This window comes from Triturus cristatus, chromosome 1_1 (genome assembly GCF_964204655.1).
Source record: "Triturus cristatus chromosome 1_1, aTriCri1.1, whole genome shotgun sequence".
Taxonomy (NCBI): Eukaryota; Metazoa; Chordata; class Amphibia; order Caudata; family Salamandridae; genus Triturus; species Triturus cristatus.
Window position 1 is genome coordinate 16,736,405 of NC_140579.1, and position 24,945 is coordinate 16,761,349.

A 24,945-nucleotide genomic window follows, 5' to 3' on the forward strand; every position below is an offset into this window, starting at 1 on the left:
AATACACACTTGTCCTTAAGCACCTATACCTATGCACACATACATGTACACACGTGATGTGAACGTAGGTGACAGCAGAAGTCGTGCACACCCATCTTTCCCACAGCACATGGACGTAGTTGTGTGCTGCCTTCCCCACACAGTAGGAGGGCATTAGGTCAGGGGTGTTTCCTGCATGGCACCATAAAGCATCTTATGTAATATGTAGGCCATGCACAAGTCCACTCAGTTACCTAGAAGTCAAGACCGTGCTCTCCATTAGTATTTATTTTATTGAAATGTAGAGCGCCACCTTGTCGCGTCGTCACTTCGTAGCACTAGCTCTTTCATGACTGGCGAGCTTCAACAGTAGTGTCAGTTGGTGGAGTGCGATTCATCTCCAGGATTTGAGTGTAATTGCAGTATCTGTTGACCAGAAGGCTCTTCAAGGTACCCTGACCTCTAAATAGAGGGATGTGTGATCCCTACAGCATCTTGCCATCTTGAGGAGGCCTCTTTGAAGAGACTGATTTTTAGTTTTTCTTGAAGGGCGTCCGGTTAGGCTGGTATGTGAGATCTGGGCTTCGTTGGTCCACCTGCCATGGCCCTAGAATTTGTACACTGCGCCCACCATGGGATTTCCAGGAGATTCTGCTTTAAACAAGTTTCTTTGCTTGATTGAAGGACCAGAGTAGGTGTGTAAGTTGAGGTAAGGTTTTGTAGGTATTTAAGACTTGGTCCTTTCCCCTGTTGAAAACTGTGTAGGAGCTTGAGTTTGATTCTCTGTGCCAATGGGAGCCAGTTGAGATTTTTCAGAGCTGGAATGGTGTGGTCAGATTTTATTTAAACTGAGACAGATTGTTGCTGCTTGAGTTTGGATTCGCCGAAGTTGTTGACGTTACTACGTATGTACATCAGTGTATGCTATGTTGCAGTGGTCGAGTCGAGATGGAACCAGATCAGTGGCTAGTTGGATCTGGTGTATTCCGAGGCAGTGCTGGCTCCTCTGGACACCAGTTGCAGTTTGCTGTTAAGAGGAGAGGTTTGTGTTGAATCCGATCCCAAGGTTTCTCAGCACCCGAGTATGAGTCGGCCAGCACCATGTTCCTTGGGACAGTCGAAAAGGAGATCGCTAGTTGTGGTCATGCCAATTATCAGGGTTTTTGGGTTTAGAACTGTTTGTGGAGAGGTTGCTGCCCTTCAGGGTAGATAAGTCTCATATTTTGGCATGTTTTAGTTTGAGATGGATTTGTGTCGTACATTCGGGTTTGAAGTTGATAGAGGGAGCTGATTATGAAAATGGTTAGTGTAGATGTTGCGCAGTAGAATGCAGGGGAGAATCTTTGAGTACCCCGTAGCTGATGATCGAGGACAATGAGCCCATGTGATTTGCAGGTGTTGGATTGAAAGGCGTGCTGTTTAGTCATTGAAGAAGGATCGAATGTGTTGTATGTCACTGGCAAGTTGAGTAGGATAAGAATTTCAGCTGGTACCACATTGAGGAGGACAAGTGTTTTTCCTGATGTCTGAGATGATGGGTTCTGTGACCTTCCTGCGTCGTTCATTTAACCGGTTGCTGGACTAGATAAAATCTTAAATCTGGCCAGTGACCTTTGCTTTCTATGTTTTATCTAATCAAGAGTAGGTTTGAGATGGGTCTGCTCCGTTTCTTCATTAAGGAGGCTTATTACAGCTTGCTTTAGTTTATTGGGTAAACTATCATGTCGGATGTAGGATTTGGAGGATATTGGCGCCCAGCGTGGATTGCTCACTGGTTAGTTATGACCGTGCTTATAGTTTGTGCAAAAGTTGAAGTGGAGAACCGTCAGCTGCACAGGACCTGGACAGGCAGGAGCTCTACCCTGCTCGAGTGCTCCGCATGCTTTCTAGTGGAGCTTTCACCCACAAGCACTGCCTGCCCACACACACACACACACTCACGTCCTGCACTGGTGTCCTGCGCGCGCTCACACTAATAGTAGTACCTGTTTTACTGATTGCAGTTTTGTTGAATCGAGTCAGCAGTAAGTTTTAACCTTTGTGTTTTTTCATTCCCGTCCTCCATTTTTATCTGATGCAGACATGGCGCCAGCTCTGGAGGGTCCTCGAGATGTCCGACATTGTTCTCCTCATCACAGACATCCGACATCCGGTAGGCTGGGCACAGTGCTGAGGGGTAAAGTCCTATCTTGGGATCGACCAGTCATCTCATAGCTTGGGGGTTTATGTATGCCGGACACGCCAAGAGATTGTGGTCAGTAATATCCTAGGACTGTCCTGATATGTATGTAGGCTCAGGACCAGGAGCAAATGGGGTTACTCCTGTCCTAGGAACGTGGTGGGATGTTCTGCTGCCATTGTAAGTGAAACGCCCAAGGGGCACAGTGGTGGCATTGGCTGCTATTGGGGGAGCGTATGTGGTCCTCACATGCCAAGCGGCTCAGCAATAGCATATTATTGACATGGGCACACCAATGGTTCAAGGTAGACCTGGGGCCTGTGTTCATGCTGCGGAGGCAGCCACTGTTATCCCGAGCCAGTGTGGAGTACAGATCCTGTGTGGAAGCCCTTAGAACAAGAATAGCTGCTCCTGTCAAGTGTAGGGTTGATTTAAGGCGGTGAAGGTATTTTTGAGTTTATTATATTTTCTCTAGCTCTGGATGTTTTTGAGAGATGTCAGTTAACTTTTGTACTGGATATATTTAGCTGTGGCCAGTATTCAAAGGTTGTTCTCAATCTCACGAGGAGGATAGGGAAGCTGCTGTCTCCCAGCTCCCTATTCTAAGGCTACTGTACATTAAAGATCTGTTCTGCAACCTTGTTAACCTTTGTCCCCAAATGTGCGCAGGATATTACGCCCAAAGTCTACCTCTCCCTGTTTTATCCCAAAAGATGGCGAGTAAACAAACAGTGGAGGCCTGTGCTGAATGCCTCTCTCCGAGAGGTCCATGCTCTAGTTAGGTGTTTGGTCACACTGCCGAGGTCACTGGAAGTTTCCATGGGTTCTCAACGAAGACGTGGCCCCCACACTGCAGCTTTTCTCCTGAATCCTGTAGGCACTGGTAGTGTCTATGGGTTGTCCACGTGGGCGTGGCCTCCACACTGCAGGTCTTCTAGACCCTGCTGGTCACTTGAAGGTTCTTTAGGTTGGCCACAAGGAGGTGGCTTCCATGTACAGTCAGTGGAGGTCTCTGCTCAATGTCCCTCACTCTGAGGGGTCCATGCACTAGTTTAGTGTTTGGTCCCACTGCGGAGGTCCCTGGTAGGTTCTTTGGGTTGTCCACGAGGACGTGGCCTCCACACTGCAGCTCTTCTCCTGAATCCTGCAGGCACTGGTAGTTTCTTTTGGTTGTCCACGTGGGCGTGGCCTCCACACTGCAGGTCTTCTCCTGCATGTCTCTGGAAGGGTCTTTGGGTTGTCCACGTGGGCGTGGTCTCCACACTGCAGGTCTTCTCCTAGACCCTGCTGGTCACTGGTAGGTTCTTTGGGTTGTCCATAAAGAGGTGGCCTCCATGTACAGTCAGTGGGGGTCTCTGCTCAATGTCCCTCACTCTGAGGGGTCCATGCACTAGTTTAGTATTTGGTCCCACTGCGTAGGTCACTGGTAGGTTCTTTGGATTGTCCACGTGGGCGTGGCCTCCACACTGCACCTCTTCTCCTGCATGTCTCCTCCTGCATGTCTCTGGAAGGGTCTTTGGGTTGTCCACGTGGGTGTGGCCTCCACACTGTAGGTCTTCTCCTAGACCCTGCTGGTCACTGGTAGGTTCTTTGGGTTGTCCACAAGGAGGTGGCCGTCATACTGCAGGTCTCCTAGACCCTGCTGGTCAGTGGTAGGTTCTTTGGGTTTTCCACGTGGAGGTGGCCTTCATACTGCAGGTCTTCTAGACTCTGCTGGTCAGTGGTAGGTTCTTTGGGTTGTCCACGTGGAGGTGGCCTCCATACTGCAGGTCTTCTAGACCTTGCTGGTCAGTGGTAGGTTCTTTGTGTTGTCCACGTGGAGGTGGCCTCCATGTACAGTCAGTGGAGGTCTCTGCTCAATGTCCCTCACTCTGAGGGGTCCATGCACTAGTTTAGTGTTTGGTCCCACTGCGGAGGTCACTGGTAGGTTCTTTGGGTTGTCCATGTGGGTGTGGCCTCCACACTGCAGGTCTTCTAGACCCTGCTGGTCACTGGTAGCTTGTTTGGGTTGTCCCACAAGACATCTTGGCCTTGGTCTGCTGCTGTTGACTCAGCCCTGTATCCATTGGTGATGTGCAAGTAGCTACGGACCTCTAAGAGGCTACTTCAGAGTGTTGTGGTGAATAAAAGGGGTGGGCTGGTAGAAGCTGGGGGGGATAGGACGGAAAAGAGAAGAGGGGCTTCCTCAGTGTCGTGGTGAATAAAGAGGGCCGGGTGAGAAGTGGGGGCAGGTGGGGCAGGATGTGAAAGAGAGGAGCTGCTTTAGAGTGGTGTGGTGCATAAAGGGTGTAGGGGATAAGATTGAAAAGAGAGAAGAGAGGCTTCTTCAATATGTTCTGGTGAATAAAGGGAGCTGGAGGATGCGGGGGGCACGATGGAAGAGAGAAGAGGGGCCTGGAGCCTGCAGAGGTCACTACTACTGGGAACACGCCAAAACTTGTAGAACTCCATGGAGCAGAGGGGCCTCTAGGGAGGATCAGAATAATGGACAAAGTACCTGCCCTACTCTAGAATCCCTGCAACAGTTAGCAGTCAGACCGGGGAGAGGAGTTGGCCTAACGGCTAGGGCGGTCGACCTCAAATCTTGGGAACAGGGTTCAAGTCTCGGCAAGAACACGCAACACCCTGTGATTCTGTACCAATCACTTAATCTCCCCGTGCCTAACAAACATTAATGTGTCCTCATGTAACGTAACTGGGAGGGGAGACAGAACTGCTTACATCAGTTGGAATAGCCTGACAGTTGCATTCTAAGAGAGGTGCATTCTAGCTGCTTCAGGCCTTTCTGAGCTTGCACATTGCTCTGGCTCAGTACTGAAGGAGTTAACTACAGTTGATGACTCAAGCAGACTAGAAAGGCAAGCAACAGTGAAGACGGAAGAATCACATGGCTAACAAAATGGATGCCACAAACGAAATGGCTTCAGCTCATGCTAATGGCAATTTCTATTGATTCCCACAACCTGACATCAGGTTATTGACAGATAGCCCTCACACCAGCAGCCAAGGAGTGGTCTGTATTTTCTAGGTCTGAAGGCCACTTTCAGTTTAAGGTGATGTCCTTTGGGTTGAAGAATGCCCACGCCACCTTCCACCGGTTGGTGAATCCAGTACTGTCAGTGCAGCTTATCTTGATTACATAGCTGTATTCAGCTCCACCTGGGATGATCACCTGGTCTACCTCAAGGAAGTGCTTCAGGCCCTGCGTCACAACAGGCAGACCAGACTGTAAGTAAGTGCCAGATAGGGCAAGACTCTCTTGTGCCGCCACGTTGATGGAGACCACGTACAACCTCTCCAGCCCACGATCCAGACAATTCTGGCCTATGAAGATCCTTAGACCCAGATTCAGGTTGGAGCCATTCTTGGCGTGACTGGGTACTACAGGTGATTTGTGAAGGGTTGTGGCACTACTAACTGTGCTGACCTCCAAGAAACAGCCTGAAAAGTTATCTGGACTGAGCAGTGTCAGAAGGCTTTTGACTCCCTAAAGGAAGCTCTGTGCTCAGCACCTATCCTGAAAGCACCCGACTTCACCAAGGAATGCATTGTTTAGACATGCCTCGGAACATGATAGGGGCACAGTTAAACGATTTGGGCCAGTATCAGCCAGTTGCCGTCATCAGCTGGTGACTCCTACCTAGAGAACAGCATTGGAGTGCCCTCGAGCCTGAAGCATTTGCTGTGCTTTTCGTATTTCAAATCACCAGTTGTGATGCACTTTTTGAAGGCTCAGACTCGCATGTTTCCTCAGAAACCTCTTTTCCTGATGTAATAGCGCCTCAGTTTGATCCTTGCTTTCCTCATGTGCACCCCATATGACCCAATGCATATCTGCACCATATGACTTCTGACAATCAAGACAGTCTTTCTTGTCATGAACAGTTCTACATGTGTGAACTGTACGGTTCATCCTCCCGGGACCACTTTCTTTCCAGGCACAGGACTAGGAGGACTTGGACGCCTTCCTGCCAAAGTGGTGCCACCCTTTGATGTAGGACAGTTGATTACCCTACCACCCTTCTTTGTTCCACCACTCTTCTCGATCGAGGAGGACAGACTTTATCGTATTGACCCTAAAAGAGCCCTGAGCTGATACATTGACCATACAAGGGACTCTTTCGATGTGGGTAGTCGTTTGTAGAAAGATGCATTGGCCAGAGTAGAGGTCCCTGAACACCCCTGGGCCTTCCCTTCAGGGTTAAAACTGCAACGGCTGATCTAGGAAAGGAAGTGCCTGTCCTATCAGACTGCGATGTTGACATTAGTGCTCACATACACAAAGCACTACTGACTTGATGCCAGGTCAGAGTAGAGGGCCATTTGCCCACTTTGCCCTGGAAGTCTTCTTGGTTTGAGTCCACTCCTTGGACCCTCTACCTTTTGTGATGTTCTGCTGTGGTATCTATTCTAAAGGTGATGAAGCCATAAGAAGAACTGTTCCTTATCTTCGGCAATGCTCTTCTGGTGGAGATTCTGTCTCAGTGCAGATTCCTCACTGCCTTCTCTCCTCCCCATACTGTGCATTTGACATTTGGACAATGAATGCGATCTCAAGATAGACGTCAGCACACTGTCCCCTACAATTTGTTGATCCACATCTTAGGGTGCGGAAGAAGGGTTAAGAAACCGACGTCCGCACACGTGGGGGAACCTATGCGTGGCCTTGCTCTATCACCTCCTGGTGCACGGCCCGCAAAGCCACGCAGCGCCACCTGTCGGTGCACAGGAGACATTGCTGGGAGAAGTTCCCAAGTTCATTCTGTCTCCTGGGATATTCTAACTGTGAGGAACCTTCAGTTAGATGGAAGATCCCCCAAGGACGTCTTACGGAAGAGAAGTAACTTGTTGCCTGGTATCAAAAAGAACAAAGCAGTAATTAGACATTAGTAATATTAAATATGGATTGGGCTTTTTTTTTTATTGCATACAGTTCATGTACATACCAAATGACGCGATATATAACTTACGTGCTAACATTAGCTGTTCTCAAACTTTATCACCCTAAAAGGAAGTTCTTTGTATGTGGTAAATGTCCCACGTGCACTTGTATCAAAAGATTGTGTTTGCAATACCCCAGATCTGGTGTGCCAAATACCAGTTAAAAATGTAAACTTAGACAACTAAAAGATATGTTCGGACTCTAAAACAAATCATTTCCCTGCACAGATCAACGTTGAATGTTTATTTAACCTGGATTCATTTAACCCTGCACTGGCAGACTGACTGTAACATCCACGATTACCTTTTCATATCCTCCTGCGCTCAGTATTTGAGGTGAAATCAAAATCCTGGGAAATGTATGGTAATGAAGATGTTTTTTGTTAAATACCTTAACCTCCACTTGGTCACAAAGGATGGTCTGGGGTCAAATTACTCACCTTAGGGCTAGGAGAACTGACAGCTAATTTCAACATTCCTGTGGCCACGTCACTAAAATGTTGCCTTCCTTCACCCTCTGCCTCACTCCCCAATTCGTCCAAGCACTAGAAGCACTTAGAAGCTGTCTTAAATCTTGTATCGAGTGCAGTATAACATAAGTGGACCATTCAGGAGAGTCCAGGGTGCTTGGAGGCGGCGGTGCTGTTCGCAGTGGTATTCACCTCTTCTCATTCATTCTCTGAGGGGTACGCGATTCCTCCAGTATATGTAGCGGACGGTAAATCAATAGGAATCTGTTCCTCTAACGCCAGAATAGTTTGCTTTCACTCTGTTGTGGCCATTGATGCAATAAAGTGACCATGACTAATGTAGTGTTTACTCGGGTGTGGCTAGAGCCACCAGATATTGTGAACTCGTCAGCCAGAGATGCTCATGTTTTGAAAATGGCGTGGGCCTTCAAGGGCAGCAGTTTGGTGAAATGTGGGGGTTTTGTAATGGTGTTCTTTATCAGAGTAAATACATGTAGCTTAGGTTGAGATCAGGGCCAGGCCCTCAGGTCCTGCGCACCCAGCCTTCGTGCTGGAGCCAGACTCTGTGCCCAGTTTCCAGGTGTGTGATTGAAGGCTAAGAACAGGGACTTGGTGCTCAAAGCCTGGCGTCTGCCACAGCCTCAGTGTGGACATGTGTCGCTGCATTGGACTTTCAGCCGTTGTAAGAAAGTGGCTCTGTATATACTGTTCCCAAATAGGTACAGTGTGTACAGTCCACAGTCCCCAGAGGTTTGGCAGAGGCTAAAGTTAGATATAACCTTACTCTCTAAAGTGGTAGCTTGGTCGAGCAGTAAGGCAGTATCAGAGGACAGTGTAAAGCATTTGTTGCACACACTCAGTCAGCAAATGGTTTCACACACTCAATACTCGAACTCTAGGCCAATGGTTTATATAAAAAATATATGGTGGTTTTATTTTAGAACCAACAATAGGTATCAAAATATACTTTACCAGAATGAGATGCTTTAGTTAAATACTTTGCAATAGGCAATTGACTTTGTGTTGAAATTTTTATTGAGTTTTATAAGACAAATACATTAGAGCATATGCAATAATAAATAAAAGAAAATAAATTCATGTTAAAAGGAATCATGGAATAAGATATTAATAAATAAATACGATATAAATATGCGTTTAAATAGATAAATACTAGTTGATGCAACGATGAGATCAAAACCCAGCATGACATGTAATAAGAGTGAGCTATCGGGAAAAAAGAGAGGAGAAAGACATAGTAGAATAAAGAGTGCTGGAAATATAAAGAAATAAAACAAAGGAAAGGTAATTTAAATAAAAGCAGAAGAGTACCACAACGGAGGAAGCAAAGGATTGGGGGGGAACAAAGAGAAGAGAAAAAACAAAGGACAGAAAAAGTGAAAGTTGATTAGTGTGTTTGAGTAGAAGTGGAGTCCGGAGAATCAGCAGCATTTGATTTAAGAAATGGAGACCATATTCGAAGAAAAGTGTCAGTTTGATCCTGAAGGTTATAGATTGTACGTTCATGGGAAGCAGTTTGCATCATTGCCACCAACCAGTCCTCCTGTGAGGGAGGCAAAGTTGACTTCCAATGACGCAGTATACAAATTTTGGCAGTAGCAATTGAAGTATGAAAAAGACGGAGTTGTGGCTTCGTGAGCTTTGGGGAATGACGTAAATCATGCAGGAGAATGTTAGTAGATGTAAGTGGCAATTTTAGGGGCATAGTGGAATTCAAGGTAACACCGATAAATGTCCAATAGGATTGGATACTAGGACATTCACAAATGATATGAGTAATATCACAACCTGAATTGGAGCATCTCCAACAATTAGAATGAGAGAGAAGGCCAGCTTGGTGTAGTTTGACAGGAGACCAGTGCCAATCATGCAGAATTTTAAAAAGACAAAATTTGAGCCTTGATTCACGGGCTCCCTTATTTAAATTCTCTAGAATCAAATCCCACTCAGTATCGGAAAAGGAATTTGAGAGACGAGATTGCCATTTACGCTGTAGATCATGTGAAAGAGATTTAGAAAAAAGATGAGATGAAAAAAGTTTGTATATACCAGAAGTAACACCCTTAAGTTTCCCCCAAATGTGCAAATAGGATAATATAGGGGAATCTTGCAGGAGCCATGGTGATGTTCCCATATGGGTCTTCAAACATTTTTGGAGTTGAAGATATTTGGAAGAATGATGAAGGGGAAGATCAAATTCTACCCTGAGCTGAGAGAATGACTTAAAATCCCCATCATGCAGAAGTTGATCCGGATAGAGAATACCTGCAGCTCGCCATTCAGGCCAGGATAACATACAACCATTAATACGGATCCCCGAATTATTCCACAGGGGAGCCTTAGCATGGATTCTTGAGTTTGAGCCTAATAATCTATGACTTCTCTGCCAGGATTTATGCATGGCAGATAGTATCGGGTTTTTTGGGTCAAAACGACTAGAGCCATTACCATACAGAGGAGAAAGGTTTGATTCTGAGGATAGGAGATGTCTTTCTATTTGAACCCATTGTGGTAAATCTTTGATGCCAGGTAAAAAATATGAGATTTGGGAAATATGTAACGCCAAAGAGTAGTGTTCAATAGATGGAAGGCCAATTCCGCCAGATAACTGGTGAGCCTTCAACTTAGTGATAGCAAGGCGAGGCTTCATAGTACCCCAAATGAAAGTTTTAATCTGGGCATCTACTGATCGAAGTAAAGATAAAGGAATCTGCAGAGGAAGCATACCTAGAAAGTATATAAATCTCGGAAGGGTAACCATTTTAACCGCCTGAGTTCTGCCCCAAAGAGAAAGACCCAAAGCCTTCCATTTGTCAAAATCCCGTTGCATTTGGGATATGAGGAGATAAATTATCTGCAACCATGTCTTGCAATCCTTTATTAACGAGGACACCCAAGTATTTAAGGCGTGAAGACTGCCAATGAAAAGGGAATCCAAAAATGGCTGCTTTTGTGGTACCGTTAGAGATGGGTAAAGCCTCACTCTTGTCCCAATTAATCTTATAACCTGAAAAAGAGGAGAAATCATTAATAATGTGAAGAAGAGAAGGAATCGACCGGGGAAGACGAGTAAGGGTAAGTAGGATATCATCAGCATATAGGTATATTTTAGAATGTCCAATTGGAAGGGGGACACCAGAGACCTCATCAGATTGACGAATGGTGGCGGCCAAAGGCTCCATAGCCAGAAGAAACAAAAGGGGGGATAGTGGACATCCTTGGCGTGTCCCTCTCTTAATCGTAAAGGTGTCTGATAGAAACCCACCACAATTTACCTGAGCAGAAGGGTGATCGTATAATAAGCGTACCTTATCAATAAATTTCGTGCCTAAACCAAATCTATCCATGACCTTGAAGAGAGAGTTCCATTCGATGCGGTCGAACGCTTTTTCTGCGTCAAGTGAAAGGGCTAACGCATCGTCCTTAAGATGTTGAGCCGACCATAGTGCATGGGCCAGAGAACGCAGATGATTCCGAGAGGAACGACCCGGTACAAAGCCTACTTGAGAATGGTGTATCAAGGAAGGCAAGACTTTACGCAAACGCGAAGCAAGAATGCTGGCCAAGATTTTAATATCAGAGTTCAATAGAGAGATGGGGCGATAGCTACTGCAGAGCTGGGGGTCTTTACCTGGCTTTGGAAGCACAACAATAATAGCCTTGTTAGAAAGGGGTCCTAGTGAAGATGAACTGTCCGCCTCCTGGAATGCGGCATGCAGGGTATCAATAATATTGTGACCTGCCCAGCGATAAAATTCAGGGGGAAATCCATCTTCTCCAGGGGCCTTGTGTTAAGGCAGGGCAGTAATCGCACTAGAAACCTCATCTCTGGTTATTTCACCCTCGAGGATGGCTCTGCCCTCCGCCGAAAGAGAAGGAAGATGCACTTTTGCAAGAAATGCTGTCATTTTATCCGAATCCATTCTATTTTCGGAAGTGTAAAGAGATTCGTAAAAGGAGGCGAACTCATTAACAATGTCTTGAGGTTTTGTGCACAGGTGACCTTGCGCAGATCTAATGGCCGGAATGGCCATGGACGCCTCCCTCTGACGCAGCTGCGCGGCTAATAACCTTCCCGCCTTTTCCCCTTGCTCGTAATGTCGACCTTTCATTTTCTGTAAAGCGTATTCTGCTTTAGATGTAAAAAGGCTATTTAAGGCCATTCGAGCTTGCTCGAGTAATTTACGATTTTGTAGAGACGGAGATATGGTGTATAAGCGAGAATAAGTTTGTATGTCAGATTCGAGCTCACTTTGTCTCCTTGCATTTTGTTTATTAGCAATTGCTGCATCACGCATTAATTGCCCCCTCAAAGTAGCCTTCGCCGCAGCCCAGAGAGTCCTACTGGAAGTGACAGACCCCTGATTAATAGAAAGATAATTTTGAAGGTGAGATTGCAGTTGGGACTTACCAGTAGGAGTCCTGTGGCGTTGGATGTTCATTCGCCATGGTTTACGTCCAGGCCGAGAAAGACCCAGATCAAGGGAGAGGAGAACCGGAGAGTGATCAGACAAGGCCGCTTCCAGGATGCAGGAGTCTGTAACGAATTGAACTGTGCTATGAGAAATGAGGAAGTAATCAAGACGAGAAAATGTACCATGGGCCGATGAAAAGAAAGTATATTCCTTATCCGTTGGATGGCTGAAACGCCAATGGTCAACCAGTCCAATATCTGATATGATGTCCCCCAACAAGGCTCAGTCTGACGCATTGCCCCTATCTAATGGCCAGTTTTGTCTAGAATGGAATCTTGCGTTACATTCCAGTCTCCGCCAATCAAATATTGTGATGCATTAATTTCAAGCAGCAAACGGGATAATTGAAGAAAGAATGTTTTTTTGGTACCCGTAGGAGCATAAACAGACCCTACACAAATGTGAGACTCTCCAATTTTAAGTTTGGCAAATACATAACGGCCATTTACATCTGACCATGTTTTAGAGACAGTGACCGGGAGGGATTTGCGAAGGAGGATTGCTACTCCACATTTGCGGAGGGGGCCTGTATCTGAGGAATCGTCTTGTTGAACGCTACTATGGATAACCTTGCCCACCCAATCTCTGCAAAGTTTATCTGATTCTAGAGCATCCAAATGGGTCTCTTGAAGCAAGGCCACATCTACATGTTTGGTCTGGAGATAGGAGAGTACTTTCTTCCGCTTTATGTAATGGGTGAGGCCATGTACATTCCAAGTGATCGCATTAAGAGAATGTGCCTGTGCCATAGTAGAATAGAGCAAAAATCAGAAAGAGGAAAATAAAGCACAAAACAACGTGTTCAACCAGACAAAGAAAAAAGGAAAAGAAATGACAAAAGGAAGGGGAAACAGAAAGAAAATAAATGGAAGCAGTACTTCTAATCTAGATGAAATGCATAAAGAAAACAATAAAAGAGATAAAGACGAAAGGAGATAAAATTTAGAAAATAGTACAGTAATAAAGAAACTATAGAATTAAATAGTAGCGAGTAAAGAACAAGAAACCGTAAACTGTTACCCGCGGGTCTGGGCGCACTAGAGCGCCGCCGTGGGAAAAGACCCCACAGAAAGAGAGAAATAGTTAAGAATGCATTAATAATATTGAAGGGAAACCCGAAAGAGCAATATAAAAGAGAACAGAAGAAGGTAGAGAAAGCCAAATAGAGATTGAGAAGCGACACTACATAAGAGGAGAAATCTTACAATAATTAAATGTGAGGTAGCCTTAAGTGCATAAGACATATCATACACATATCAAAAAGCCTATACCAATATGCATACGAGCAAATAAAATAATACAACTATAATCAAACAATTAGGCGCCAATGCACCCGAGTAACTGCAAAACCAGTTAAGAATATGCAATAAAATTGTAACATGGAGAGTAATAAATGCAGGGAGAAAAAAGAATAGCATTATAAGGCAGAGAAATAGCAAAAGGCAAAGTGAAAAGGAAAAGAGATAAGATAAGAAGCTAGTGAGAAAGAGGTGAAAAAAGGCAATCAAATATTATAAGAACAGCGAAATATGTCAAAAATATAATAATGAATTAACAATAGAAACAAGGCTCGCAAGGACCAGGAGTCCACCATTAACTGCCAATAGGTCAGGAAGTAACTATTTCCACAGGAGGAAGTATTATTCAGTCCGCATCTGAAGGGGTTTTAAGAGGAGAGCGGGACTTGTCTCTTTGTAAGTCTTGTGGGAATGTGGCTGCCGAAACCGATTGTATTGCAGACTTCCTATCCTCTTGTGAGCGATGGAGTCGTTCGAGGTCCCTGCCCCGAGGTCTAGGGCTACTGGGAGGGCGCCTGTTACGTTCTGACATTGAAGTAGAAGATTTAAGGAGTGATTGGGACGGGATTGTCTGTGAGGATGCAGCGATAACCTCCATATCTTGAGGTTGAAGGCAGTCCAAAAATTGCTGAAGATGTTCTGGATCAAAAAAGTCCTTAGAGACTCCATCTTTGGTAACACGAAAACGTGCAGGTTCAAATAGACCATATTTGATATCTAACTGACGTAATTGAGGTCGCATGGAGAGAAAGGCCTTCCGCCGTTCATTGGTTTCCTTGGAGAAATCGGCTGCCATATGAATGCGATGGCCTTCAAAAGAGAAGGAACCTTGAAGTCGAGCAGCAGATAGTAGTTGTCTAGTTTGGTCATGTCGGAGAAAACAAGCAATGATCGGCCGTGGGCGTGCGGCAGGATCATCACGTGGAGGACCAATTCTATGAGCCCGCTGTATCTCCAGAGGTGGGGTAAAAGAAATACCAGTCATCTGAGGAAGTATACGACACAGAAATGCACTGGAACTCTGCCCTTCAATACGCTCTGGAAAACCAAAGAAACGAACATTATCCCTCCTGCTTCTGTCCTCCAAATCAATAAGTTTGCTACGGAAGAATAGGAGGTCTCGGTCTTTGTTGGGAAGGGAGTCCAAGCGGTTCTCCACCGTCTGAACTCTGGAGTCAAGAGATTCAATCTTCGCATGAAAGCTGGTGAATTCTGCTTTAATTGATTTAGTCTCCTCAGCTAATGATGTAATTGTGAGGTTCATATCATCTAATCGGCGGCTAACCTCAGATATTTCGTGTAAAATACGTTGCAGAGTTGCCGCCGATGTCTGCCCCCCCATTAGAGGTCGAAGCCGAGGGTAAAGCGGGAGGAGAGGAGGCAGTACCTTTCGTTGGCATGTTAATGGTCTGCTTAAGAGCTTCTGCAAAGAGAAGTGGCTTAGAAGACTTATTTCCTTGCCTAGGGGTAGGCATTTGAGGAGAATATTTGACAGAAACTTTGAAAATGCGTGAAGGCGTCTTGCTGGTAGACAATTCTTGTATATAAACACAAAAATACAACAATTCCAGACACTAAAATGTAAAAGTACATCACATGGAGGGGAAAACCCTGCTTAGTTATCCCCAAAACCACAAGCAAAGGGTTAAAGCATTGATGAAGATAGTGTAACTGTCGCCATGCTCAAAGGCGCATAAATAGGGCTGAGATAAGATGAAACAACATATGAACCACAGTTGTATTTGCAGAATGAACAGGGAAATCATGGGCCATATCAAAGCAAAGAGTACACAACCTGACTGAAAAGGTTGACTAAAGCACTATAATGACATTAAATTAAAACATGCTATTATATGCGTCACCCAAGTTGCATTAAAAGAGTCATTTCCAGGCAGCACCAGTCGAAGGGGCGAGACTACAACTATGAGGCCACTCATAAGAGGGTGAAAAAATTAAATTTGAAAAGTTCAGTTTTGAGTGACAGTCGCGACTTGTTCTTGCAGGAAAATCATTAACTTTGCAGAGGGTGTGGCGCAAAATGACTGGCTGAGGTGAATGACAAAAAGCGCCACAATAAGGTTATAAAAGGAGTTAATCCTACCAGCAGCAGACCAGCAGCACAACAAGAACCATGGCTCCTGTGAGGTAATATTGCTGAGGAAAATAAAGCAGACAAAGTTGAAGGAGGCGCGGCTACATGAGGAGGCAGGTATTCAGCAGTAATAGCAAGGGCGGGACTTCATGAGGAAGGCGCCTGACAGCAGCAGCGAAGGCGCGGCCTCATGAGGAGGCGGGCGCTCGACATCCACAGGAGCTCGACCTCGTAAGGAAGCGAGTGCTCCTCAACAGCAACAAAGGCGCGGCCTCATGAGGGGGCAGGCGCACTCCATGGGTAGCAGAGGCGCGGCTTCAGGGGGAGGATGAGGCAGCCGAAGGAAGCACGTCAGGCGGGCTGCGTCAGGCAAGCAGCGCCACACAATCTCGTCGAGACGGTTAACACCAGGAAGACTGCGCTGTCACATCCCTGGAACACGCTCAAATCGTGCCCCCCACCTTCCGGCAAGCACAGGGCACGTGAAGAGGACTCCAAAGCCGGTAAGGAGTAAAATATTTCCGTTAAGAGCCCATCCCGCGGCGGAGCTCACTCGTCAGGCGGCCATCTTCCTGCGTGGCCAGACCACGCCCCCGGCAATTGACTTTGGATGTAATAGATACAGTTGTTGCAATAGGCAACACAATTCAAACATTGAGCTCAATGGGAATTTCTAAGTAAATGCAATTAATTACTTTTAGGATTATTTTTCTAACCACAGGACTGGATGCTAGATTCAGTCCTGGGACATTTCCTGGAAACAGGTAAGTAAATACGTTTTGGTTACAGGTATGATTTTAAGGAATATTATTGTATTTTTAAAGTTGACACTTAGAAACTTTTTCACATAGGATCACCAGTGTTATCCTATGGGAGGAAATTCACTTAGCAGGTAAGCAGGGTTATCGTTACTTTTTCTTACTCAGGGCTGGATCCTGGATTCAGCACTGGTGCATCTCCTGTAAACAGTTGAAACAAATGGTTTTTGTTACACAGGCGATTTTTAAGGAATATTTGTAAGTTTCAAAAATCGACAGAAGAATTTCTGGCAAAAACCAGGCAATGTTATCCTATGGAGGAAAATCAAGTTATCGGTAAGTACGGTTGTAATTACTTTTCAGGGTCAGTGCTGGGCACCAAGTACCAGTACTGGGATCTCTCCTGATAGCAGGTAATTTCCAGTCAATGTTACCCTATGGAAGAAAAGTGAGTTATCGGCTTTTGGGTAAGTACTCGGGCATAGACTCAAGGGTCTCGCAGTGTCAGGTAGGTACAGTTGTTACACCCTCAGAGGCACAGGGGCAGCCAAGGGCAGAGAGAGTAGGCCCAATGTTATCCTATGGCGGGCAGGGGACTGCTGGCAAGCAGGCCACACGGCTGTGGGAGCTGGGCTCCTGGTCACTCACTCAGGGCAAGAGGGGAAGTAGATTAGGATAGATTTTGTACTGCCAGGGGCACTTGGGCGCTGGGTGCAGGGTGCTTTTGAGCCGTCGGGCGCTCAATGGATTTCAATGGAGAAGCTTAGTGACGAACAAAGGCTGCAAGCTCGGGGACGAAGATTCTTCAGGTGCGACCACCACTTCGAGAGGTAAGTTGGGAAGCTGTAGGTTAGGTAGGCACCCAGGAGCTGGGCACAGGGGGCCGCAGGGCGCCGGAGGCAGGGGTGTCTTTTCGCGTCGGGAAATCTTACCCTCAGCTGTTCGAGGTTGGGGGGGGTCTCTGGTGTTGAGGCTGCAGGCATCGTCAGGAGTGTCGAAGTGTCCTTGAGTGCTGGATTTGAGGTCACAGTCGCCGGGGGGACGTCCTCGTGGTCTTTGTCCACTCCGGCACAGGCCAGGCTTGGCGGGTGCAGATTGTGCAGGAGTCACGGTCCCTGGCTGGTGCCAGCGGTCTGTTACTTGCTTTGAGCAGAACCACTGCACGTGGGAGTCCCAGTCTTTAGTGTCACAAGGCAGTCAGGTCCTCCGGGGTTTTTGAGGTTGCTGACCCCTGGAGACGCCGGGGTTTAGCAGGAGCAGGTTCAAGGGTCGACAGGCCTGCAGGGCTGGGGCTAAGTCTGTTGGTGTCGTCCTCTTGTTAGCAGCTGCACGGCAGGTCGTCTTCTTTCTTCTTGTTCTTTGTGCTTGTTTCGGATTCGGGATCTGAGGAAGGAAGGTTCAGGGTGCTCCTAAATACTAAATTTGTGGCGTTACAGGTAGGTAAAGTGCAGGCACCAATGGGTCCCTTCCCTGGGGTGGGTACACCCCCTATCCTGCCACACTCCAGTGGGAGGGGGGCAGGAGCCTAGTCCTGATTGGGCAGGGCTCCCCATCTTCAAGATGGCGAGAGCCCGGAGATGTGCTTCACCTTGCCTCCCCCACTTGAGGGGTGGGGTTGGCAGAGGCTGGCACACCCCCTTTCCTCCCTTGGGGTTTCCCGCTAGTCTCCCCACCAGAGTGGGGGTCAGAACCGGTGGGGGCCAGTTGCTGAGTATAGCAAGTGGCCTGGAGAAGCTCACCAATGCGGCATGCCTTTGAAGCTTCCCCTGCCCATCCTGAGGGAGGAGACCTAGCACCTCGCCCAGGATGTGCATTGTTGCAGGCCCAGGAGAGCGGATGGCTCTCTACCAAGGAGTCCAGCAACATGGCTGCTGTGTGGCAGCCTAGGCAGCCCCTCGGACAGGACGTGGATTGCAGGTTAGGTTCAGGGGGCAACTCTAAGTTGCCCTCTGTTGTGCATCTCGCATTAAATCCCACACTGGCATCAGTGCGGGTTTAATGTGCTGAGAAGTTTGATACCAAACTTCCCAGTCTTCCGTGTAGCCATCATGGTGCTGTGGAGGTCGTGTTGAAGACCTCCCAGCACCATATACTCTTCATGGCAGCACTGCACTTACAGTGCCCATGAATGGACCTGGGTACTGTAGGGGCACAGGACTCGTGCACCTGTACCCACACCACTGGCATAGTGCACCCAGGTAGAGGGGTGACTGAGGTATGCCAAGGCAGTGTGTGTTGTGGGCATGGCACACAGGGATGTGTGCCATGTCGACTCTTTGTTTTGTTCTGCATCAAGACACTGAGTCTGCAAAGGCTGAGTGTGTGTGTCAGGGTACAGGGCCTCTAAGGATCGCACAATAAGTGCTGCAGCCCTTAGAGGCCTTCTCTGGTCACAGGGCCCTGGGTACCTGGGGTACCATTTACCAGGGGCTGACATGTGGCCAGAGATGCCAACTGGGTTTTGGCTGTTAGGCAATTTTAGGGAAGGAACTCAGGCCCTGGGCACCTGATTTGCAGGAGCCCAGGGCACACCAAGTCAAAGAGCATCAGTAGTCTGGCAACAATAAAAGAAAACAAGCATTGGCGTAGCCAATAGGTCTCGCCTTTGGGACCTTATAAGTGTTTAGCCATGCAACAGTTGCATAACTAAATACTTATAAGGTCTCAAAAGCGAGACCTATTGGCTATGCCAAGCGGCCGCGAAAGTGATCGCGATCAAATATCAAAGCGGCCGCGAAAGTGAAAGTAATCGCGGAAAAGCGTGGCGCGCGCTCCTGCGCATATGCACTGTAGCTCTAGGCTGGCCTGGTGGCACTTTTTGGAGCCCTCTCAAAAAGTCTCGCCAGCCCAGCGCATGCACTGGGTCAGGCGAGACCTAAAAAAGGGGGGTTTACTGCAACAGAAACCCACTGTTCGAGGCATATGAGCTGCAGATTGTACACTTAGCATAGGTCGCCATCTGGTGTTGGGCCCGGATGTTTGCAGTTTGTTTTTCTTCTTGGACCGTGCTTGGAAGTCACGAGTTTGGTGACTCCTCCTTCGGTCCGTACTGCGCATGGGCTTCGGCTCCATCCTCAGATTGTTTTTTTCCGCCATCGGGCTCGGATGTGATACTTCGTGCTCCGGCTTCGAACTTCTACGGTTCCAGCCTCGACGGAAAATCCTCGATTCTTCGAGTTCCTTCATCATCTTCATCTCTCGAAGCGGCACTTTTTCCATCCCGTACATCGACACCGGCCTTCGGGCCCTCCGCGACTCCGGTCCCGGCCGATGGAAAGGACTCCGTTTAAAAAGTGCCCAGAATGTGGGTCTAAATTTCCCCACACCGACCTCCATCAGGTGTGTAACCTTTGCCTCTCTCCGGAACACGAGGCTCGAGACTGCCCCGCCTGCAAGTCTTTTCGATCGAAGAAAACGATCCGAGATCGAAGGGCTCGACGCACCATGGCGCACTCATCCTCGACAGTTCCACCGGACATCTTCGGAGACGACGCCGAAGCTTCGGGGCAGACACACACCGAACTGGGAGAAGACATCGTCAGCGCTTCCGAGGCCGACGACTCCGACCTGGAGGACGTAACACCAGGACAGCGGGCCGTGAGTACAATGCCCCCTCCCAGCCCCGCACCAAAAACCAAAGAGACTCCGGTTACTCCCTCGCCTGCCGGCCTGGGCAAAACCAAAACCAAAGCCTCGATCACCCCACCTTCGGGCCCGGTGTCGAAGCACTCAAAGTCTCACGGCAGCTCGGGATCGAGCCAGCCGACGCCCGGTGCCGATAAACACCACTCGGCACCGAAGCCTGCAAAATCCAGCTCGACTCCGAAACCACCGGTGCCGAAGCCTGGACACTCGGCGCCGACCAAACACAAACAGAAATCGGTCGGCACCGACGCTCCGGCGCCGAAACAGCATTCGACGCCGAAACACACGGAGACCTCCAAAAAGCAAGGCGTACACAGAACATCGAAACCTCCGGTTCCGAAATCGCCGGTGCCGACAGACGACTCGGCGCCATTGGCTCTGTTTACACCAGACCCTTTACAAAAGACTTTGTCCAGAGATCCAAAGACTGGCCTTTTGACTGTGATTACTAAGAAGCGTCGCCTTGAGGCTCCGGCTCCTCCTCCTCCACCCAAAAAGAGGGACTCAGCTACTTCTCCCCTTAGAGTACCCTCCCCACTGCCACCCCCCCTCCCACCACCACCCCCTCCACCTTTACCTCACTACGATCCGGCCCCATCCCCAGATCCGGATGACGGGGACCCGGACAATGACCCAGGGGACGCCCCAATGGATCCCACTCCACCAGGGACCCCAGATCCATGGGAGGATTATAATAACCCTGATGTACCCAATGTACCTCAAGACGACCTATACCCATCAAGGCCGTCTCCTCCAGAGGACTCTTTAGGGTTTCACCATTTAGTGCAGAGAGCAGCACACTACCATGGGGTGGACATGCACACGGAACCAGTGGAAGAAGACTTCCTACTGGATACATTTGATTTACAAGATCGTTCCACTGCTATTTTACCCATGCTTAAGGGTGTCACCAAGCACGCTACAGAGGTATTCAAAGACCCTGTCAGAGCCAGAGTACTAAACCCTAGAATAGAGAAGAAGTACAAGGCGGCACCCACAGACCCTGCATACATCAAGGGCCCTGCTCCTCTAGATTCCCTAGTTGTCTCCACAGCTAGAAAGCGGGCTAACTCCCAATCCTCAGGAGATGCCCCACCACCAGACAAGGAATCTAAACTTCTGGACGCGTCTGGTAAACGCACCGCCTACCAGGCTGCAAACATGTGGCGCATTGCAAATACACAAGCACTGCTTGCGCGATATGATAGAGCACACTATGATGAATTAGAGGCTCTTATGCAGCACCTTCCAGAGAAATACAAACGCCAAGCTCATGACCTGATACAGGAGGGCAAACTAATCACAAACACCTCCATTAAGTGTGCCCTCGATGCAGCAGACACTGCTTCTAGAGCCATAAACACCAGTGTCCTGCTTCGCCGCCATGCCTGGCTCAGGATATCAGGGTTCAAGCCTGAGGTCCAGACATCAATACTTAATCACACCTTTGACCAGCAAACACTCTTTGGCCCAAAGGTAGACGAAGCGCTCGAAAAAATGAAGAAAGATACAGACACAGCAAAGTCTATGGGAGCGCTCCAGACCCAAGCCTCTAAGCGTTCCTTTCGACGCTCGTCCTTTCGTGCCACAGGTAGAGGCTCCTCCACCGATAATGCCTCTACCTCCTACAAATCCCCTCCTCAAAATACCTTTTCAAAGGGCAACCAAAGAGGTGGCTACAGAGGCAACAACAATAAGGGCAGGGGCAAAACCAACAATACCCGTTCTGCCACCCCACCCGCACAATGACTCCCCTTCGCTCCCCCCAGACCATTCCACTCCGGTCGGGGGCAGACTACAAGATTTTATCCACGTATGGGAGTCCATAACATCGGACAAATGGGTGACCCAAATCATTCGGTCAGGGTACTGCCTCGAGCTAACATCTACCCCACCCAATATCCCACCAAGGCACCGTCCAATGTCCCAAGAGCATTCCACACTGCTCAAACAAGAGGTACTCTCGCTCCTCCAGAAACACGCCATAGAGCACGTACCCGACAATCAACGAAATCTAGGGGTCTACTCCCTATATTTCTTAATCCCAAAGAAAGACGAGACCCTCAGACCCATTCTGGATCTCCGGCCTCTAAATGCCTACATACATTCAGACCACTTTCACATGGTCACCTTACAACAAGTCCTCCCACTCCTCTGCCAGGGAGACTTTCTCACAACACTGGATCTGAAAGACGCGTACTTTCACATTCCAATACACCCCTCTCACAGAAAATACCTCAGGTTCGTGGTGGACGGGCAACATTACCAATTCAAGGTTCTCCCCTTCGGGGTCACCACTGCACCACGGGTGTTTACCAAATGCCTAGCAGTAGTAGCAGCACACCTCAGACGTCAACATGTTCACGTCTTCCCTTACTTAGACGACTGGCTCATAAAAGCCGCGTCCTACCACCAATGCGTGCAACATACAAACAGCACCATCCAACTGCTTCATCAGCTAGGCTTCACGGTGAACTACCAAAAGTCCCACCTCATACCATCTCACACAAAGCAATATCTCGGGGCCACCATAGACACCTCAAAGGGTATTGCCTATCCAAACTCAGCCAGAATCACAAGCATTCTAGCCTTACGCAAAATATTCCTTCCTCAACACTCTCTACCAGCAAGAGTGTTTATGAAGCTCATAGGGATGATGGCGTCTTGCATCTTCATAGTGCCCCATGCAAGACTCCACATGCGTCCACTTCAGGAGTGCCTAGCACAACAGTGGAACCAGGCCCAGGGTCAGCTGACGGATCTGGTGTTGGTGGACGGCCGCACACATCACTCTCTGCAGTGGTGGAACACCACAAACCTTTCCAAGGGACGGCCGTTCCTGGACCCTGTTCCCCAAGTGACTCTAACAGCGGACGCATCGCTCTCCGGCTGGGGAGCGCACCTCTTACACCTCACAATGCAAGGTCTATGGACGCCACAGCAAAAAACGCTCCACATCAACCATCTGGAGCTTTTGGCGATCTTTCTAGCCCTAAAATCTTTCCAAAAGCAGATTTCAGGCAAAGCAGTCCTCATTCGCACAGACAACATGACTGCGATGTATTATATACAGAAACAGGGGGGGACACACTCTCCCCAGCTCTCCCGCTTAGCCCAGAGCATATGGAGATGGGCAATTCCCCAAAACATTTTTCTCCTGGCACAACATGTTCCAGGCGTACAAAACACCATAGCAGATCTGCTCAGCAGACAGACTCAACAACTACACGAATGGGAACTGCATCCACAAGTTCTTCACCCATTCTTCCAACAGTGGGGGCATCCTCAAATAGACCTCTTCGCCACCCACGAAAACAAAAAATGCCCAAGCTTCGCCGCCAGATACCCACACCCATTGTCCAAGGGCAATGCGATATGGATGAACTGGTCAGGCAGATTTGCATACGCCTTTCCACCTCTCCCACTAATTCCATTAGTGGTCAGGAAACTACAACAGCACTCCCTCACACTCATTCTGGTAGCTCCGACGTGGGCCAGACAGCCGTGGTACACCACGCTACTACAACTATCAGTGGTACCACATCAAAAACTGCACCTTTCCCCATGCCTCCTAACCCAGAACCATGGAGAAATCAGGCACCCGGACCCAGCTCAGCTCAACCTGGCGATCTGGCTCCTGAAATCTTAGAATTCGGGTACCTTAACCTTCCCCCTGATTGCATGAACATCATCATGGAAGCCAGACGTCCTACCACTAGAGCATGCTATGCCGCAAAGTGGAAAAGATTTGTAATGTACTGCCGTAACAATACAATCAACCCTCTAGATGCATCCATACAACACATCATATGCTATCTGCTCCATCTTCACAGGTGTAACCTGGCGTATTCATCCATACGCCTACACCTAGCAGCGATCGCTGCCTATCTACAAAACAGACAGCATTTGTCACTCTTCAGAGTGCCCGCTATTAAAGCCTTCATGGAAGGCCTTAAACGAGTAATTCCTCCCAGGGCACCACCCTCCCCTGTATGGAATCTAAATTTGGTCCTTACACGACTAATGGGTCCGCCCTTCGAACCAATGCACAAATGTGAGCTACAATTTCTCACCTGGAAAACAGCTTTCCTTGTAGCTATCACTTCCCTTAGAAGGGTTGGTGAAATACAAGCGTTCACCATACAGGAACCTTACATACAAATGCATCACAGCAAGGTCATACTTCGAACTAATCCGAAGTTCCTGCCCAAAGTCATTACCCCCTTCCACCTCAATCAATCAGTGGAATTACCTGTCTTCTTTTCGCAACCCCAATCTGTTGCGGAAAGGGCCTTACACACACTAGATGTGAAAAGAGCGTTGCTATATTACATACAAAGAACGCAACCCTTCAGGAAGACCAAACAGTTGTTCGTTTCCTTTTCCCCACCACATAAAGGCAACCCCATCTCAAAATCAGGGATAGCCAGGTGGATTGTAAAATGCATACAAATTTGCTATCAGAAGGCAAAGAGAACATTATCTGTTCCCCCTAAAGCCCACTCTACAAGAAAGTTAGGGGCTTCTATGGCTTTTCTAGGGAATATACCCTTAGATGACATATGCAAGGCAGCCACATGGTCTACACCGCACACATTCACAAAACACTACTGTGTAGATGTGCATTCCCAGCAGCAAGCTAGGGTGGGCCAGGCTGTACTAAAAACACTCTTTCAAACAGCTGCAACGGATACCGGTGGTCGCCGCTAAGGTTGGGTACTGCTATATAATCTATGCTAAGTGTACAATCTGCAGCTCATATGCCTCGAACGGAATATGCTACTTACCAGTATGCATCTGTTCTTGGCATGTAGAGCTGCAGAGTTGTACACGCCCACCCGCCTCCCCGGCTACCTGTATCCGTTCCAGTCCATCTTATTTAGATACAACACACATGGGTTTCTCACTGTTATTACTACGCTCCATCATTTCCCTGTTGGCGAAAAACAATCTGAGGATGGAGCCGAAGCCCATGCGCAGTACGGACCGAAAGAGGAGTCACCAAACTCGTGACTTCCAAGCACGGTCCAAGAAGAAAAACAAACTGCAAACATCCGGGCCCAACACCAGATGGCGACCTATGCTAAGTG

The 24,945-nt window shown here is 48.0% G+C and overlaps 1 protein-coding gene across 2 annotated transcripts in view; it reads left to right on the top strand.

Annotated features, from left to right (window-relative positions):
* The window catches only part of GNL1 (G protein nucleolar 1), a 149,309-nt gene that overhangs the window by 35,495 nt on the left and 88,869 nt on the right, over positions 1–24,945 (top strand). For both annotated transcript variants that reach the window (XM_085637395.1, XM_085638075.1), the window contains exon 5: positions 2,060–2,131. In XM_085637395.1, the coding sequence (XP_085493521.1) occupies positions 2,060–2,131 (72 nt within the window). The remainder of the gene's footprint in view (positions 1–2,059; positions 2,132–24,945) is intronic.